Source organism: Eschrichtius robustus, chromosome 5, assembly GCF_028021215.1.
Source record: "Eschrichtius robustus isolate mEscRob2 chromosome 5, mEscRob2.pri, whole genome shotgun sequence".
Classification (NCBI taxonomy): Eukaryota; Metazoa; Chordata; class Mammalia; order Artiodactyla; family Eschrichtiidae; genus Eschrichtius; species Eschrichtius robustus.
Window position 1 is genome coordinate 66,059,685 of NC_090828.1, and position 20,175 is coordinate 66,079,859.

The 20,175-nt window shown below is 32.7% G+C and overlaps 1 protein-coding gene across 1 annotated transcript in view; it reads left to right on the forward strand.

Annotated features, from left to right (window-relative positions):
* Positions 1-2,965: 2,965 nt before the first annotated feature.
* Positions 2,966-20,175, forward strand: part of SCN7A (sodium voltage-gated channel alpha subunit 7) — a 63,057-nt gene continuing 45,847 nt past the window's right edge. The window contains exons 1-8 of the mRNA XM_068543951.1: positions 2,966-3,190; positions 6,216-6,328; positions 6,824-6,913; positions 7,285-7,413; positions 8,822-8,913; positions 13,878-14,084; positions 16,278-16,347; positions 19,714-19,855. Coding sequence (XP_068400052.1) covers positions 2,966-3,190; positions 6,216-6,328; positions 6,824-6,913; positions 7,285-7,413; positions 8,822-8,913; positions 13,878-14,084; positions 16,278-16,347; positions 19,714-19,855 — 1,068 coding nt within the window. The remainder of the gene's footprint in view (positions 3,191-6,215; positions 6,329-6,823; positions 6,914-7,284; positions 7,414-8,821; positions 8,914-13,877; positions 14,085-16,277; positions 16,348-19,713; positions 19,856-20,175) is intronic.

Consider the following 20,175-nt stretch of genomic DNA (forward strand, 5'->3'; position numbering starts at 1 on the left):
GAACACTCCCAAACTCATTCTATGAGGCCACCATCACCCTGATACCAAAACCAGACAAAGACACTACAAAAAAAGAAAATTACAGACCAATATCACTGATGAATATAGATGCAAAAATCCTCAACAAAATACTAGCAAACAGAATCCAACAACACATTAAAAGGATCATACACCACGATCAAGTGGGATTTATCCCAGGGATGCAAGGATTCTTCAATATACGCAAATCAATCAATGTGATACACCATATTAACAAATTGAAGAATAAAAACCATATGATCATCTCAATAGATGCAGAAAAAGCTTTTGACAAAATTCAACACCCATTTCTGATAAAAACTCTCCAGAAAGTGGGCATAGAGGGAACCTACCTCAACATAATAAAGGCCATATATGACAAACCCACAGCAAACATCATTCTCAATGGTGAAAAACTGAAAGCATTTCCTCTAAGATCAGGAACGAGACAAGGATGTCCACTCTCACCACTATTATTCAACATAGTTCTGGAAGTCCTAGCCACGGCAATCAGAGAAGAAAAAGAAATAAAAGGAATACAAATTGGAAAAGAAGAAGTAAAACTGTCACTGTTTGCGGATGACATGATACTATACATAGAGAATCCTAAAACTGCCACCAGAAAACTGCTAGAGCTAATTAATGAATATGGTAAAGTTGCAGGATACAAAATGAATGCACAGAAATCTCTTGCATTCCTATACACTAATGATGAAAAATCTGAAAGAGAAATTATGGAAACACTCCCATTTACCATTGCAACAAAAAGAATAAAATACCTAGGAATAAACCTACCTAGGGAGACAAAAGACCTGTATGCAGAAAACTATAAGACACTGATGAAAGAAATTAAAGATGATACCAACAGATGGAGAGATATACCATGTTCTTGGATTGGAAGAATCAACATTGTGAAAATGAGTATACTACCCAAAGCAATCTACAGATTCAATGCAATCCCTATCAAATTACCAATGGCATTTTTTACGGAGCTAGAACAAATCATCTTAAAATTTGTATGGAGACACAAAAGAACCCGAATAGCCAAAGCAGTCTTGAGGCAAAAAGTGGAGCTGGAGGAATCAGACTCCCTGACTTCAGACTCTACTACAAAGCTACAGTAATCAAGACAATATGGTACTGGCACAAAAACAGAAACATAGATCAATGGAACAAGATAGAAAGCCCAGAGATTAACCCACGCACCTATGGTCAACTAATCTATGACAAAGGAGGCAAAGATATACAATGGAGAAAAGACAGTCTCTTCAGTAAGTGGTGCTGGGAAAACTGGACAGCTACATGTAAAAGAATGAAATTAGAATACTCCCTAACACCATACACAAAAATAAACTCAAAATGGATTAGAGACCTAAATATAAGACTGGACACTATAAAACTCTGAGAGGAAAACATAGGAAGAACACTCTTTGACATAAATCACAGCAAGATCTTTTTTGATCCACCTCCTAGAGTAATGGAAATAAAAACAAAAATAAACAAGTGGGACCTAATGAAACTTCAAAGCTTTTGCACAGCAAAGGAAACCATAAACAAGACGAAAAGGCAACCCTCAGAATGGGAGAAAATATTTGCAAATGAATCAACGGACAAAGGATTAATCTCCAAAATATATAAACAGCTCATTCAGCTCAATATTAAAGAAACAAACACCCCAATCCAAAAATGGGCAGAAGACCTAAATAGACATTTCTCCAAAGAAGACATACAGACGGCCACGAAGCACATGAAAAGATGCTCAACATCACTAATTATTAGAGAAATGCAAATCAAAACTACAATGAGGTATCACCTCACTCCTGTTAGAATGGGCATCATCAGAAAATCTACAAACAACAAATGCTGGAGAGGGTGTGGAGAAAAGGGAACCCTCTTGCACTGTTGGTGGGAATGTAAATTGATACAGCCACTATGGAGAACAATATGGAGGTTCCTTAAAAAACTAAAAATAGAATTACCATATGACCCAGCAATCCCACTACTGGGCATATACCCAGAGAAAACCGTAATTCAAAAAGACACATGCACCCGAATGTTCATTGCGGCACTATTTACAATAGCCAGGTCATGGAAGCAACCTAAATGCCCATCAACAGACAAATGGATAAAGAAGAGGTGGTACATATATACAATGGAATATTACTCAGCCATAAAAAGGAACGAAATTGAGTCATTTGTTGAGACGTGGATGGATCTAGAGACTGTCATACAGAGTGAAGTAAGTCAGAAAGAGAAAAACAAATATCGTATATTAATGCATGTATGTGGAACCTAGAAAAATGGTGCAGATGAGCCAGTTTGCAGGGCAGAAGTTGAGACACAGATGTAGAGAATGGACATATGGACACCAAGGGGGGAAAACTGCGGTGGGGTGGGGATGGTGGTGTGCTGAATTGGGCGATTGAGATTGACATGTATACACTGATGTGTATAAAATTGATGCCTAATAAGAACCTGCAGTATAAAAAAACAAACAAAACAAAACAAAAAAAAAAAGAAGAGGGGGGTCCCAGAGCCAATGAAAACTGAGTTTAGAGAAGGAAAGTCTAGTCAGTGGTTAAATACAGCTGAGAGTGAAATAATTAGATTTGGCCTTCCAACAATCTCTAGCCACTTTAGAACTCTTTCATTACAAGGGAGAAACTGAAAGGCAGATTTCAGTAAAAGAAAGAGGATTCAATGGATGAATAAATGAAATAGAATGAGTTATTCATGAAATTATAAATTAAGTCTAATATTAAGTGAAACAAAACCAAGTTTAATGACTCAGATTTCTCTAAAACTCAGGAATTTTCTTTGAATGCTTTTATTCAGTTTGCTATTCTCTTTTATTCATATCCTAGACTTCTATAATTTAAAATTTTTCTTTATATACACAAATCTTATCTAGAACTGAAGAAAATACTTTTCAGGTGCAAAATTGGAAATGGCTTCCCCAGAACCTAAGGGCCTTGTCCCCTTCACCAGAGAGTCTCTTGAAGTTATGGAACAGCATAATGCTAAAAAACACAGTGAGGAACACAAAGAAGATTTAAAGCCGAACACTGACTTGGAAGTTGGAAAAGAGCTGCCATTTGTTTATGGAAATCTTCCTAGAGCAATGGTGTCTGAGCCATTGGAAGATGTGGACCCATACTACAAGAATAAAATGGTAAGGATTAATTAAACTTATTATGACTATATTTTTATTCATTTTCCAGACATGTGAAAAATGTAATTGAGATAGGATGAAAGAAGATAGAAGAATAAGTGAAGAGGTAATTTTAAGTTATAGAAAACTGGGTAAGAAATTTCACACATATTTGAGATTTTTATCAAAACTGAATATTTGCCTGGTAGGTTAGTTTGTTTAGGGTTACTTTACTTTGTATGTAACAGGCTATACTGTAATGCCTTAATGTAAATGATTTCTTTTATGTGAGCATAATGATTGGCTACTTAAGATTATTGATTTTAAAATAACTATCATATAAAATTTCCGTGCTATGTACAGCAATTTCAACTGTTCAATTTGATGATTTTACTCAGTAGTTAGGAAAATAAAGCCAATCTATATTTCATTAATAAATTTTATTCATTCATACAGTCACAGCCTATCGATCCAGAGAATGATTTGAGGAACTTACTAAATATTTGAACAATCCAAAAAATAAGCACAAAATGATAAAAATAAAAATAATTATGCTTAGAAAAGACCAGAGATCTGTGTAGACTGACAAAGCTGGAAGAGTCTCTACTAAGGAAATAGAATTTGAGTTATAGCTTGGAGAACACTTCAAATTTTTACAAGGCAAAGGGAAGATCTTCAATGAACAGTCAGTCAATAGCAGATATTAATTCTGGAATAGGGAAGAGACAGGCTGATGATAGAACTAGAACCCTGTAGATGTGTTGCAAATTGTGGGAAATAAGATGAGATAACAGAGATGACAACATGGCTTTAATGTGGTGGCCAAAGTACTGGTGTAATGAATGCAGTGTTTAAGTAAGATTAATCTAGAGATTTCTAAATTACTATTGCATGGAAGAGATAGGGTCAGAAAGATGAAATTAGAGAGAAAACAATTGAGGCCTGAAGTCAAGAGGTCTGGATTATAGGAGTGTCTTGGAGAGAGAGGTAACACACCCGAGATGAAATAGCAGGATTTGAAGACTGATTAATAATGCCAAGGTTTCCAGCTTGAAAGAATAGAAGTGCTTCTGACAAAAATGAAGTAACTATAAAGAAAGATCAAATTTGGGAGATATGAGGATTGGTCCCGTTGTAGACAAATGTAATTTGATATTCTTGTAGAGTGTTCAGTGATTTTACCAAATGGGTGAAATGGAAATGAATCACTTTCTGGACAGAAGGCAAAGTGAGCATTATGTATAATTACAACTCTTTTGAATACTTTGCATGGTGGCAGCGTATTGACAATTTACAGTATAAATGTATATATTAACAAAAGACTCCAGTATCTCTGGTAGCCTCCATGGGCATTATGCATCATTCGCTATAAAACACCTATAAAACCTTAAGAACATTTTAGTGAAAATGTAAGTCCTCATCTCAATTATCTCCGCTTTCACTTTTGCTATGCTTAAGTCATTAACAGTTGGTATAACACAGTAACCTTAGAGGTAACTCTATTATAGCAGAGTTCTGGGTTCTTTGTAGTATTTACAGACATGGCAGACAAATCTAGGTGTGTTACTGAAGACAAAATCAAAGATTTTGAAAAAAACCCAAAAACGGTAAGGATACCTTAGTATAAAAAGTATTGTTATTAGTGATAACACAAAGATATTAAAAATTTGAATTATATTTAGTTTACTCTGTTAAAGATGGCATACAAATAAATAATTCTAAAATTAAATGAACAATTTCAGCACTTAAACATTAACTAGAAAATTATTCTATCTGGAACTACTCATTCCTTCACAAAGACATAAGCTGGTTGGCTAATCCTGTGTGAAGTTTGAAATTGTTTTGGAAAATACATGGAAAGCACATTTTAAACAATCAGATTTATTTTATTTGGCCCTTTTTATTTTCTTTTTGCTTTTAAAATGGAAAGAGGGACAATAACTACAATCAGGCCAAAATACACACAAATTGTATGTTGGAAAAGTGTTCCATTGAGGAGAATCAGAGCATGGTTTGTTTTCCATTTAGAATAGGTATTCATAAAATATCAATGAATATATATTTGTATATATAGACAAATATAAATACCAATGTATAGTCACATATACACCTCTGTATAATTATATATTAAATATAATATATATTTTAGTATATTATAATATATTTTATCACATTGCATTATACACTATACATTATATACTGTTACATTATACTCTATATAATGTTTACTATGTGTAATATAGTTATGCACACACCACAACAAATGAATTTTCCAAATGGGTATGTATATATAATAAAAGTGCACATATGTATGTGTGTATATACTTATGTGTGTGTGTATATATATATATACAGACATACACACATACATATACACTTTTACTGTGTATCCATATTTTACACACGTATACATATACACACATATACATAAGTCCTTTTTAAAATGTTTCTGATTTTTCCCTTTTTTGGTTTAATGCTTCTATATGCCAACATATTAGTTTTACATGATATAAACTTCTGTTTTAAATATGTTTATGTCATTGATAACATACAAGTGGGGTTTTATACCGTAGGTAATTACTAATGATTAATGTAATGTTTGAGTGCATTCGGTCACTTTTACTACTATAATCCCATACCTTATTTGCTTCAAAATAAAATTAACTTATTTTACATTCATTGAATTTTAGTATGCTTAAATGCATACCCATGAGCCATCTGGATATAGATTTCTTTCTATCACATTAGTTCTGCAGGAAGACTTGAGGATTGGTGTGTGGCACACGGTTTTCTTAGGTAGAACACTGGTAAAAGAAAAACTGGTAGATAAGGCTAAATATAAGTAAAAATAGTTTTAAAAAACCTTTCCATTTGATTTAGTCTGTAAAATGATATCAAAATGTAAGAAGTATAACTGTTAGACTTCATGACTGAAATGATCATTGGCAATATGCTTCATAATTGATGAGATCATAATTATCAGTTCTAATTTCACTTGATGTTCTTTTTTTTCATTTCACTTGATGTTCTTTTTTTCCTCTTACAGACTTTCATAGTATTAAATAAAAAGAGAACAATATTCAGATTCAATGCCACCTGGTGTACATTGTCTCCTTTCAATTCAGTTAGAAGGACAACCATTAAGATTTTGGTACATCCATATCCTTTTCTGTTGGTTTTAGACTGTACTAATATCAAATGCAACTATTCTATTCAGATGTTGCTGCAGTCTTTTTCTCTTTTTAATTAATATTCATTTTAGGTCATACTGAAATCTTGATTATAACTGCACTGTGTTCCATATTTGAAAGTACATTTAAAATATATTTTCTAGGGACTTCCTGGTGGTCCAGCAGTTAAGACTCCACACTTCCACTGCAGGGGGCTCAGGTTCGATCCCTGCTCGGGGAACTAAGATCCCACATGCCTCGTGACCAAAAATATATATATATATTTTTTTCTTTTCTAGTACACACAACAGTAGTAAATGTTAACAAATCTTAGTAATCCTCATTGTTTTCAATATGAGCAGTATATTTTTTTGACATTTAAGAAACTATGTGATCTCATATGTGTAAATACATATAAACATATTATAGAAACATGTATTTCCAATATTATTTTTATTACCATTATTCCTTGACGATAACTTACCTTTTTCCGACTGTTAATTTTAATTAGCATCCTGATTGACTGCATATTTATGTCCATGACTGATTTGCCAAAATGGGGGCCAGCATTACAGTAAGTTATATAATCTTATTATGTATAATTGCATATATGATTATATTTTATATTTAATACATTGTGTTACAGTACATTATATATTACATATTATAACAAATTAATATTTTTAATGTATAATATACATTGTATGTAATATAATATTTATACACATTCCACAATTAATTGATAGTCAAATTTCATGGTTAATGCTGTAAGACATAGCCCACTTTAGAAGCCCTAACTAAAGCCCTATCCTATGGTTGTCTGGTTGATTGGTTGGTTGGTTGCTTGGTTGCCAGATAATTATCCTCAACATAGTACTTCAGAGATGATGATGTATTAGTCTCACTTTTAATATGAAAAGTTATTATATGAAAACTTTTCTGCAGGAATACTTTGCTTGGAATTTATACATTTGAAATACTTGTAAAACTCATTGCAAGAGGCATCTGGGCAGGATCTTTTTATTTCTTTGGTGATCCATGGAACTGGCTCGATTTCAGTGTAACTTTGTTTGAGTGAGTATTTAAGTTGCAAACATCTTAATACCTTGCTAAGAAAATGCTTTTCATAAAGAAACATTTGAGGATGATAAAGTTTTCTGCCTGCAAAAATTCTGTGAGTAAAGGATAATTCATAAATCATAGCCATAATGAGTTCTCTCAGGCAGCTCCAAGTGAACTAGTCCTCAGAATATGCATTCAGAATGAAAGGAATGGGATATTATCTCTGTAATCTACCTGAAGCAAAAACAATAGAGATTGAATCTTTGCATTTGAAGTGATTATTTTCAGTGAACAGAAAATTTCCTGAGAGCTTAAGAGAGGATCCTGGCGTATTTGATTCTTCTCTAATCTACATTGCTTAAAACCAGTAAATATTCTAGTTATCAGAATAAGATATTTTATACACACACATTTTTCTAGAATGGTACATTAAATTCTAATAATTTACATGTGTATTGATTTTTTTAATCCTTCTACTTAGTGTACTCTATTTTATGGCTAAAGAAATTGTCACTGGCATCAAACTTCTGTTAAAAATAATTTAAAATAATACTCTATTTGTGGACTTGGGGTCAATTTTTTAAAAAAAGCAATAACCTTTATAAAGAACATAATTAGTTTCTGCCATGTTGTAAGCAGTCAAAAAATAGTAGCTAATATCACTGAAATTATTATCACTACTACTTCTACTATTACTATTATTATTTCTGCTCTTGCCATTGCTATTAGCTAACACTTAGGTAACACAGCTAACATTTAGCCCTTAGTATGTGTCAGGTGCTTTGCTATGAACTTTACATATATTAACTTATTTAATCCCCCCCAAATCCTCAGAATTAGGAAGTATTATTATCCTTACTTTACATTTGAGGAAACTAAGGCAAGAAAGATTAAGTAATTTAAATAGTGGAGCCTGTATTTCTACATGGTCAGTCTGGCTACAGAGTCTATGTCCTTAACCACTATACACCTTTACTTCTGCTGTCATCACCATCACCATTGTCATCATCATCACCACCTCATCACCATCACTATCATCACCAGAAGTTTAAATACTTAAATTTTATTCCTTTAAAAAACTATGGATTTCCATATTTTTAACTATCTCTTCACCAATTAGATTCAAAATATTTATGAACATAATATAGAGTATTTGATATGGAATTATGACTACTCAGAGTGTCAAGCTTTTATAAACTCTCATAATTTGTTTGTAGATTAATATTTACTTGGATACCTTGCACTATAGCAGTCTTTCCCTTCCAATCAATAATAAAACTATTTGCAAAATGCAATAATGAAAGCAAGTGAAACATTTGGATATATGGTTTTAAAAATAAGTTTCAAATAGTATAAAGAGCCAAAGATAAGTAACATAAACTCAATATGACTTCTAAATGACTCCAATTTAATCCCACAGGCATATATCAAGATATTCACCTCCAAACTTCATTTCAATATTTCAAATTACAAGAAATTTGAGAATTTTGAAAATTATTCCTTTAAACCAAGGTAAGAAAAGGCATTGAGTTCTTCATTTTGTTTTCTGTACTTCCGTGTATTCATCTGAACACCCCTATTATTGCTTGAAGAAATGTTAAATTGAACAGTGTTTCAGCTTTGGAGTAAATGAATTTTCTGATTTTCAAATTTATTTCAGTCACTCCTGGAACAGCAAGAAAGAAATATCACATTTTTTACTTATTTGAAGTGGGTTCAATGCTTTTGATAATAAAATATAGAGCTCAATCAAAATATAGTATTTTTCTATTTTTTTCTTTTTTACTTATTCTTATGTCTTGAATATGAACTTATAAAATTGTCCTTAGACTTCTGAGAGACATAGCAGTTTAGACAGATATCTAATCTGTCCTCTTCTTTTCCTCACTGTGTCTAAAAACCAGTTGAAATGAACAAAGCAATATAAAATAAGATAAATTCCCTTTTGCTGTCGTGCTTGGATAGGATGCATTCCACATGCCACAAAGTTTAAGAAGGTTCTGCTAAATAGGGTAGAGCTGTGACCACACTGATGGAAGAAGGTGACAACTAATTTACACCTCCCATTCCTGAAAGTGTCTTAGAGAAGCCTACCAATACCTTCTGATTTGTTGTTCTGAATGAATAAAAACAATCAGCTAGGAAAACTTGACCCAGAGTTTTTTTTGGCTGCTATGAGTCAGAAGTATTATGAAATATTTGAATGAATAAACCCACGGGCAAGTGTGATAATACCAAAAATAAGATCTACAGGCAACTTTCATCCACTGGAACATCATGAAAAAGGCCAGATATATTGCATACTCTGTACTTGGAGAACAGGCTGGGCAAAATAGCAAAAAAAGATTGGAGAAATATGGTAATGGATGCCTAACCTTGTGGATATACTGAAACATTAAATAGTACACATTAAACAGGTGAATTGTATGGTTTATAAATTATATCTCAATAAAGCTGTTTGATAAAAATGGTCTGTGGCATGGCAGCTTCACCAAACACAGTGAAGAAAACATCAGTGAGAACTGCCCTGAAAGGAATTTTCACAGTCCTAGCTCTTTTACTACTCTCCGTAAGTTACTAGAACATAAAATTGTATCACCTTCATCTTCATCTTAGAATCAGAGGTAAAGATTGTAGAAGAATTCAGGTAAATCCAAGTTAATACAAGAAGAATACACTAACTAGAATTGGGAGCACACAGGCTGATAGGAACTGCTGTTTGTTTCAAAGGAGAAAATAATCAAGGCACATACCAGCAATATAGAGTGTATGAAAATATTTTGCAATACAGAAGGAAAAACATACTATTCAACAGAATGAAAATAATCCTTTTTTTTCTTTTAAAAATATGCTCTAAGGAATAGAAGCAAGCATAAGAAATCATCTGTTTTGTAGTTTTGTAGTCCCAATAGAAAAAAACCTAGACTCTCAAGTAGAAGATGAAAATGAGATCATAAAATAGACAAATAAAAATAACTTTAAGACAAAAAAATAGTAAAAATTATAATATCCTTGGCGACCTTCTGATGGTAATAGAAGTAGTAAAATATATAGCATTATCTGTATGATATTATGGTGTAGTAAATAAACCACTTGTGTGAAGAAAAACTAGAGACCCAGTAGAATCAAAAATGGGACGGGTTAATGAAGGAAGACAAAACCAAGTTCCATTATATGGATAATTGGTGATCCTAAAAAAAGAGACCAGATTAAATATAAAAGACAAATTATTCAAAAATACATTAGAAATTTTCAAGTCGCTTAACCTGAGAAAGACCTTAGTCACAAATGGAAAAGGCTCATCTTATACTAGATTAAAAAAAAGTAACAGATACACTTAGACATATTATAAAATTTTGTAAATTTAAAGTATTAAAGAGAAAAAGCATTATAAAACCTACAAGCAAAAGGGCGAAGAAAAAGAGCCTGTGGAAAGGTTATGCACACCTCTTGATAATATTAAACATGAGTAGGCAGTGGAGTTTCAGAGCTTAGGGGATGTATAGATGGGGAGGTTGTGACACCAGAATTCTATACCTGTCTGCCATTCATATGGGAAATCTACACAATAATATCCTCAGCCATCCAAGAATTCTGAAATTTTACACAGATCGTTCCTGAGTATCTGCTGAAAATCGAAACTATGAAAATAAAATATTCAACAATGGGAAGATTTAGTACCAAAGGAATGGAATGAACTCTGAAATCGTTTCAACAGAGAATGAATTCCAAATTACTGTTGTTAGTGGGTTGCAAAACAGAACGCAAATATTATAAATCAGAAGTTATAACATGGACGTCTGTGGTTTATTCTTCAACTAGAGACGTATTTTGCTTTTATAAGAAAAATTTGAAATAGATTATAAAAATCTGATGATTTTAACATTAAATTCTAAATTAACTTGGATGAATTATCAGCATTCTTGCGTGGCAACTACCAGCTGTAGTTGAGGAGCAGCTGCCTCTTTAAGTCAGGCATATTCATTCAAGTATCCTCCACTCCCTATTTGCATGAATTTATGTTTCCTGACAAGTCTTTATAATGATTTGAATGTTACCTTTCCTATAAATCATGAAGGATAAGATATAATGCAAAATACATAAAATTCAACAATTATAACTAGGTTAAAAGTCCTAAATTATATAAATAAACAAAAACTGAGAAGTAAGAATAGAGAAATGTGAGAAAGTAAATATGGTTATTTCCTTATCTTATACAGTGAGACTATAGTAGATACAGTTTTATTTTTGATGTAGAGAGTACATGCTTCTTCAAAATAAGAACTGAAGTTTGATCAGGTTCTCAAAATAGATATACTTTATCTAAAATACTAGAGGGAAAAAAGAAATTAAAGTTTATTCAGAAAGGATGGGACACATAGTAAATCATAAGGGGAATATAAAAATCAAAAAAAGTAATGATAAAGGCCAATCCAACAATAAAGCCAATTTATAAAAATGAATTTAATTGGGTAAAAATTGTCTGTCAAGATGTAGAGACTTTAAAATTAAATTAAAAATAAGTTAAACTCCACAAGAGATATACCTAAACTAAAACAAAATGAAAGTTTGAAAGTAAAAAAAAGGAAAAAGTTATACCAGGAAATCAAAATCAAAATTGGCATATGGCTCAGAACTTTGAATGGTAGATAACAATGAATTGCAGATAACAATGAAAATTACTAATAAATTTGATCCTGTAAAATTTGATGCTGACTTTTTTTACCTTTAATCAAAATGTCACCACTAAAATTAAAGCTCCACAAGAGACTTGGCTTTATATATAATATATTTATAAATTATGTTAGTATTAATATTTTATATTCATATATTTGTAAATATATTTTAATTTATATATTTGTAAAAATATTTTATATAATATTACTATCATTAATAAAACATATTTGCATGAATTTATACACATATATATTCTTATTTAAGAATTTCTATTCTTAAAGATAATTTCAACAAAACAATATGAAAAAATTTTTTCAGTAAAACATATACAGAGGACTCATGACAGTTATCAAACAAAAATGCATAGTGCAACTATAGGTATTTTAAAAGTTTTTTATGGTGATCATGGAAATTACATCAAAGTAAAATGATCCTATTTTTCTTCTAATACATTGACAATGATATTTTTTAAAATGTCCTAGCTTTAGTGAAGGCCTGACTATATATTTATAGTCTTTGGTTTATGCATTGGTTCAACATCTCAACAATTTGAACGTATGAATCGATACTTAAATATGGTCATATATTTTGACACAGAAATTCCATTTCTAATGTAATACTTTAAAAAGACCTGCATATAGCAAAAAAAAATTAATAGTATTATTCCAGGTGGCAAAAGTAGCTATAAATATGTATTTTGGTATGATAGCAATTAAAATTGTATATTTACTCTGGATATCACATTTCTTTAACCACAGGAATAACTTTATTTCAACCCTATTCTATTACACTCAAGAAATCTAATCATCTGAGGAGATCATTTAAAAAATAGATTTTCAATTCTCACAATGATATATGAAATAGGTATCATTATACCCATTTAAAAAATAATAAAACAAGCATAGAAATGTTGGTAACTTGCTCAACGTCACAGAGCTAGTATATTCTCATCCATTGTTGAGCTGATCAGTTATTAGGACCATAAATTTAAACAGACCAACAAATTAAAAAGGAGCAAGGGAAAAAGAGAAGAAGGAAGAAAGGAGGGAACTAACGAAGGAAGGATGGAAAGAAGGAAGGAAGCAAGGGAGGAAGGAAGGCTTATAGTAGTTTCATCTATGAAATTTAATTATGGGGTTTTTGTTGTTGTATCTTCTTGTTTTCTATGTTTTCAAAATTGAACATGTATTATTTAATAATTAGAAAAATGAATGCCCTTAAATAAATCTAGCTTTAAAGTTGAATTCTCGATTAGTAAGTATTCTGATATAAATACAGCCACATATAATCACAGTTATGTGTTATTCTCATTTCTAATCAATAAAAGTTTTTTGTGTTTTACTTAGTCAGCTCCAAATATTGAGTTCTTAAAAAGTTAATGAAAGAATGTATAGAATACTGCTATTTCAAACTATTTGTTGTTTCAACAACATTTGCAACCCATGTTGATTTTTAACTCTACGCCTTTACCTATGCTTATAAATAATGGTGATTAGTATGAAAAGCAATAGCCAAGAGAGAAGGCCTGTTCTTTATGTAGTAAAGAGAAACAAACAACTAATTTAAAAATACTGTTATGTCTAAATTATTGCCAGGTGTAATAAATTAGCAATAATACAGAGACCTCAAAGTTAAGGGTTTTATTCATTTTAGTCATTGGACCTAGATAATGGTGAATTAAATCATAAAACACAAAGCTATTGATTTCGATGGCATCTGCATTTGCCATGGGAGAAGTTTGCTAATCCTGCTTTACTAAGATATTTTATTTTATCAAAAATAAACCTTTCTCTTTTCAGGTCTGAAGTCTTTTGTAGGGATCCTGATCCATTGTTTGAAGAAACTCACTGGGGTCATTATCCTAACTCTCTTCTTCCTGAGCATATTTTCTCTAATTGGGATGGGGCTCTTCATGGGCAACCTGAAGCATAAATGTTTGCGATGGCCCCAAGAAAATGAAACTGAAACGCTGCACAACAGAACTGGAAACCCATATTATATTCGAGGTAAGAATCCCTTGCATCTATATCAAAAAAATTAAAACTTTTCTTACTGGCAAAACATTCTTCACAGAAATGTTGAACATTCAAATTCAGAACAAATTCGACTTCAGAACAACCTTCATGTAAATGCCATAACTATGTTCAAGTACTAATTTGGATCAGTTTCCTTTATCAGGATAATAAAGTTCCAAGTCTTCAGACAGTTTAATCAGGGAAACCTAAGTTTGGAATTGCTAAAAGTTGCAAATTTTATCTTTTCAAAAATAAATTAATATGACCAAAGTCTTAATTGCAATTTTATCAGAGTACAATCCTCATGATACTACCTTTCTTCGATAAAGTTGTTTAAAATTTAAATATAAGTGTACACATTAGAAACTGGGATGATCATATAAATCAAAAAATGACCTACAATATAGAAATTCTTACTATTGTTATATTTCAATTGCTGCTGCTCATTTTAAATGATTTGAGTTATACTTTGATGAATAATGAAAATATTTTAGGCTAACAGAAATAATGTCAAACAAGTATTGCTTAGCCCTTATACATAAGTAATTCACATGCCTGATCACATATCTTCACCATAATCCTGCAGAGAAGACATGAATAACCCCTGTTACCAACAGGGAAACAGAAGTAAAGAGAAATTCTGTGAATGTTCTAGCATGCTATAACCACTCGGTGGCAAAACTAGGATTCTAGCCAAGCTCCATCTGGCTTTAAAACCCATTCCCTTTTCACCAGGCCATACTCTCTTATTAGATTTTTCCCTCATATTAAAATCATCAGCTCCTTTCTGACAGTATTTAGAAAAAACCAAAAGCATATTGTTCAACTAATAAAAATAAAATATTGATAAACCTTAAGTAGTCCTTCTACCTTAATTTTATTTATATTTTGGATTTAATAAGTTCTAAAACAAATCTTAATAAATTTTACTCTTTGGTTTACCCCATAATATGATTATGCAAGTAATGCAAAATTATTAGTATATATGTGAAATGTTTCCTTATTATGTAGGTCTATTTCATGGTCTTAATTCTAGTGACAAGAGCAATAGGAGATGGATGTTAAATCTTAGATTCCAATTGAAATCCCCTTTAGTTTCTTTGGTGTTGTAATAAAAATATGCTAATTACTAAAAAATAAACAAATTTTGCTACTTCACTGGTTATTGCTAAGAAAACAGAGTCCAAGTTCTTTTCTTTGTTAAAGTATGTATATTATAATGAAATCATTTTAAAGATTATCACTTTAATATTTGTCCAATTCTAGTCATTCCATTTTCTCAAATAACATGTTAGGAATTGCTGGAAATATATTTGCAAAATATTATTTAACCTAATTTCCATGTCATAGTCCTTGTATTTAGAAGAGCACTTGGGACTGCCCAGTTCTAATGTCAAATTTCATTTGGTTTTTGACTGTCACTCAAAAGTTTTGATTAATGGTTCCTAACTATGATTTTTTAATTCTTCTAAAATTATTTTAGGTGACAAATTAAAGTGACATTTTCTGAGATTGGTGTAATTCAATTTTGTATACACACACACACACACACACTCGCCAGGACTGATCTCATGGGTTTGATTTTTGTGATTTGAATTCAGAACCTAAAAAGCAATGCTACTAAGCATGTATGTTCCCAACCCTGGTAACTGATAACTATAAATACACAATTTACATTTTGATTGATAGCAGATAAAAATACCTGTATGAATTCTATGGGCTATGACTCAGATTAGCTCAGATTATGATTGAAACTAGGTGATATCAGGACAAGTAATTAGGCGGCACTGGACACTCATTGTAGAAAAATAAGCTGCGAAGTGGGAAGAGAATGGAAATTAAACCCAGAGACAGAACACTCTGGTCTTCTGTTCAGGAAGATCATCAGGAATAAACCCTGGAAGGAATAATCCTCAATTTTCAAATAGATTAGTCTTGGGAATTTTTCTTTCAGGGTCTGGTCATACCTGGCTGGCGAAGGTGGATTGCCAGAGGTCTTTTGGCCTGTACACTGGATGCTAGGACAGCCTCCTAGATTTAAAAAAAAAAGGGGGAGAGGCAGGCTCTATGCTCCTTCCTTCTCACTGTACAGAAGGATGCTCATCTGTACAGATTTAATTGGGTTTCAGATATGCTGTTCACTCAAGATTAGATATGGAATATCATTTCTTTCTTATTTTTCAGAAACAGAAAACTTTTATTATTTGGAAGGAGAAAGATATGCTCTTCTTTGTGGCAACAGAACAGATGCTGGGTAAGTGGTATTAATGTTTTCTTCTATTGTAACCAAAAGTGAGGTCTGGCAGTTCAACGCTCAAAAGCCGGTAAAGAGGCCAGGTTGGTGGAAAGGAAAGTTTGCTTTATTTTGGGTGCCGGCAACTGGGAGCAGGGAGGTGGGTGGGGAGAGGGCAGAAGCCTGTGTCCAAAGGCCGACTCTGACCCCACCGCCCTGACAATCAGGGGGCAAGAGCTTTTATAGACAGAGGGAGGGGGCTACAGGCAGAAACAGCACAGTCAGCTCTGACAGTCATCTTGATATTGGTCATCGGTGGTCTGACCAGCATCATCTCGATTGTTTTAAGTATGGTTAATCTTCAGTTCCAGGGTCGGTTTGTTCCCATTTCCTTGAGGCCAATTCTCGGAATTATGGCAGCTTATGTCATGGCTACAGTCTGGTCTTCATATACAATGGAATATTACCCAGCCATAAAAAGAAACGAAATTGAGTTATTTGTAGTGAGGTGGATGGACCTAGAGTCTGTCATACGGAGTCAAGTAAGTCAGAAAGAGAAAAACAGATACCATATGCTAACACATATGTATGGAATCTAAAAAAAAAAAAAAAGGTCATGAAGAACCTAGGGGCAAGATGGGAATAAAGACGCAGACCTACTAGAGAATGGACTTGAGGATACGGGGAAGGGGAAGGGGAAGCTGTGACAAAGTGAGAGAGTGGCATGGACATATATACACTACCAAATGTAAAATAGATAGCTAGTGGGAAGCAGCCGCATAGCACAGGGAGATCAGCTCAGTGCTTTGTGACCACCTAGAGGGGTGGGATAGGGAGGGTGGGAGGGAGGGAGACACAAGAGGGAAGAGATATGGGAACATATGTATATATGTATATGAATAACTGATTCACTTTGTTATAAAGCAGAAACTAACACACCATTGTAAAGCAATTTACTCCAATAAAGATGTTAAAAAAAAAGTTAATGAAAGAATGTATAGAATACTGCTATTCCAAACTATTTCTTGTTTCAACAACATTTGCAACCCATGTTGATTTTTAACTCTACGCCTTTACCTATGCTTATAAATAATGGTGATTAGTATGAACAGCAATAGCCAAGAGAGGAGGCCTGTTCTTTATGTAGTAAAGAGAAACAAACAAATAACTAATTTAAAAATACTAAGTTATGTCTAAATTATTGCCAGGTGTAATAAATTAGCAATAATACAGAAACCTCAAAGTTAAGGGTTTTATTCATTTTAGTCATTGGACCTAGATAATGGTGAATTAAATTATAAAACACAAAGCTGTTGATTTCGATGGCATCTGCATTTGCCATGGGAGAAGTTTGCTAATCCTGCTTTACTAAGATACTTTATTTTATCGAAAACAAACCTTCCACCTGGTGGGGATTTCAGTATCTATAGACAGCTCACAAGATATGGCTCAGAATATTATCTGTAGCCCTTGAGAAGGAACTAAAGGTCCTTGACTATGTTTAATGACTAAACTATTATTATTTGGTCTCCTTTGACTGTTTTCCTCTGTTTCTACTTTTTCTCACTTCTCTGATTAAACTTATTCTTTGGTTAAAGTTTTTCCACAGACAAACGGCAGGCTGAGGACATGGGAGAGCAAGGACCATAGCGTCCTGCTCCATTTCAGTATCCCTGATCAATAGTATTTATTTAATGATTATTGCTTTTATTAATGGTTCCCATTTGATTACATAATCTCATTTTACCATCAAAACCATGCTGAGAAGTGTAAAATATGGAATACTATTAATCTGATTTTACAGTAAAAAGTATAATGGATAGACTAGCTAAATGATTTATTCAGGGTCAAGAAGTTAGTAAATGGAAGATCTGGGACTTAAATAAGAATCTGATTTTCTGTTTTCAGTGTGCCCCAGAGCTAATAGGACTTATCAAGAAAGACAATATAATCTGTTCTTCAGCCAGAAGATTTTGAAGAAAAAAAAATTAAAGATATGGTGTTATTTCACTTATTTTATGGCTTGTATGTCTTTAATGAATATAATTTACATTAATAACAAGCTGATTGCTCTTAAAAACAGTACTTATAAATAATTCTTCAGTGAGATGACAAAACTCTCAAGTTTTATTGTCCTATAATTTCAGATGAAGAGATAAGAAGGTAGAAATAGAGTGCTTCTCAGCAGTACTACGACTCAGTTCCTTATGTTACTTCCCTAAGCCGGGATGACTTGACACCCATGTGTAAACTCAGCTCTTTCTTAGAAGCTCTGGGCACAGACTGACAAAAAAGCACATGGGAGAGGGGAACATGAGTTATGCAGTTTAGTTGTATTAAGGTGATTTAGACATATTGTTGCTTACTCAACTCTTTTGCCACCCTACTGCTGGGCTTCCTTTCTGTTTTCAAGTCCAGATTGTGATTTCATCTCATCGTGTCTGCCCCATCCCACTCGAGCTAACCCTTTCAATGGACATTCCAAATTAAATTTGACCTGAAATGCATGTTGAAGATATCTGGTCATGGATAGACAGAATCACAATGATATAGTATGTCAAGGCCAGAAGAGAAAGTCATACAGCGTTTCACCTGCAACCATCATACTTTGCTGCATGGTAAACTATGCCAAAAGTTGGTGCTTTAAGACAAGAACAAAAATTCATTTGTTCAGATTCTGTAGGTCAGCAATTTAACAAGCCTCAACATACAAGTACTTTTTAAACCTCTGTTTGCATCATAATTGTTAACCATTAACAAGTATGCAAAACAAGTCACATGGCCAAAGTTCCAATAACGTAGGAGGAACTACAGAAAGGTGTGGATGGAGGAAGCATGATTTATTGGGCCACTACTGTCATAATGGACCACAACACCCAAGCCCCAGTAGGTAAAAGTATGAAGACTCCATGAAAGGAAATGAAATAAATATTTAATCATCTTTCTACCAAACTGCCAGTTCTGCTTATAAATTATTGATAAGAAATTTTTTCTCACTCTTAAATAATGGGATGTAAGGGTTTGAGGTGAGATCATTTAAAAATTAAACCCTAAACTACTACAGTTTTATTTTTATCAGTGTTACTTTCCATCAGTTATACTTTCACTTTGATACTGGGTTGTAAAGAAATCTTTAACAAAAGGCTTGGCAAAAACCATTTGTGAGGCCCTGTTGTCTTTTCATTTAATTAACACTGTTCACTTATATCAACTTAAAGTCTAACTCATATTCCGCTTTTTCCACTGGGAATTGTTTGGGAGAAGACTACTCCCTGTGGAAGAGGGAGCCCTTTATTATTCATGGGCAGATGTTCTATATTTATGATTTGACCATAATCTGAAAGTCACCTAAGAGTAAGCAGTTTTTCTTTTCTGTATCTTAATTAGTCAGTGTCCTGAAGGATATGTGTGTGTAAAAGCTGGTGTAAATCCTGATTATGGCTACACAAACTTTGACAGTTTTGGCTGGACCTTATTAGCCCTATTTCGGTTAATGATGCAGGATTACCCTGAAGCACTTTATCACCAGGTAAGAACACAGAGAATCTGCACTGCATGGAAAAATGGTGCCATGCTCCTCCTTTCTGAAATAATGATCAAATATAATACACTGTATTAAATTTTTATGTGAAGAAGAATTTGAGGACAGAAGAAAAGAGGACGAGAATTACCTAATGTCAAACTGTATGTTAAAACTGAGCCCAAGTCTGTGTTCTTATGTATGGTATTGATATCTTATTTAATCTTTGAAACAATCCTACAAGGATATAAATATGTATATGTGCTTTTTTATGAAGACCCTAAGATCAGAGCATTTAGGTAATCTCTCCAAAGTTAAAACACGTGTAT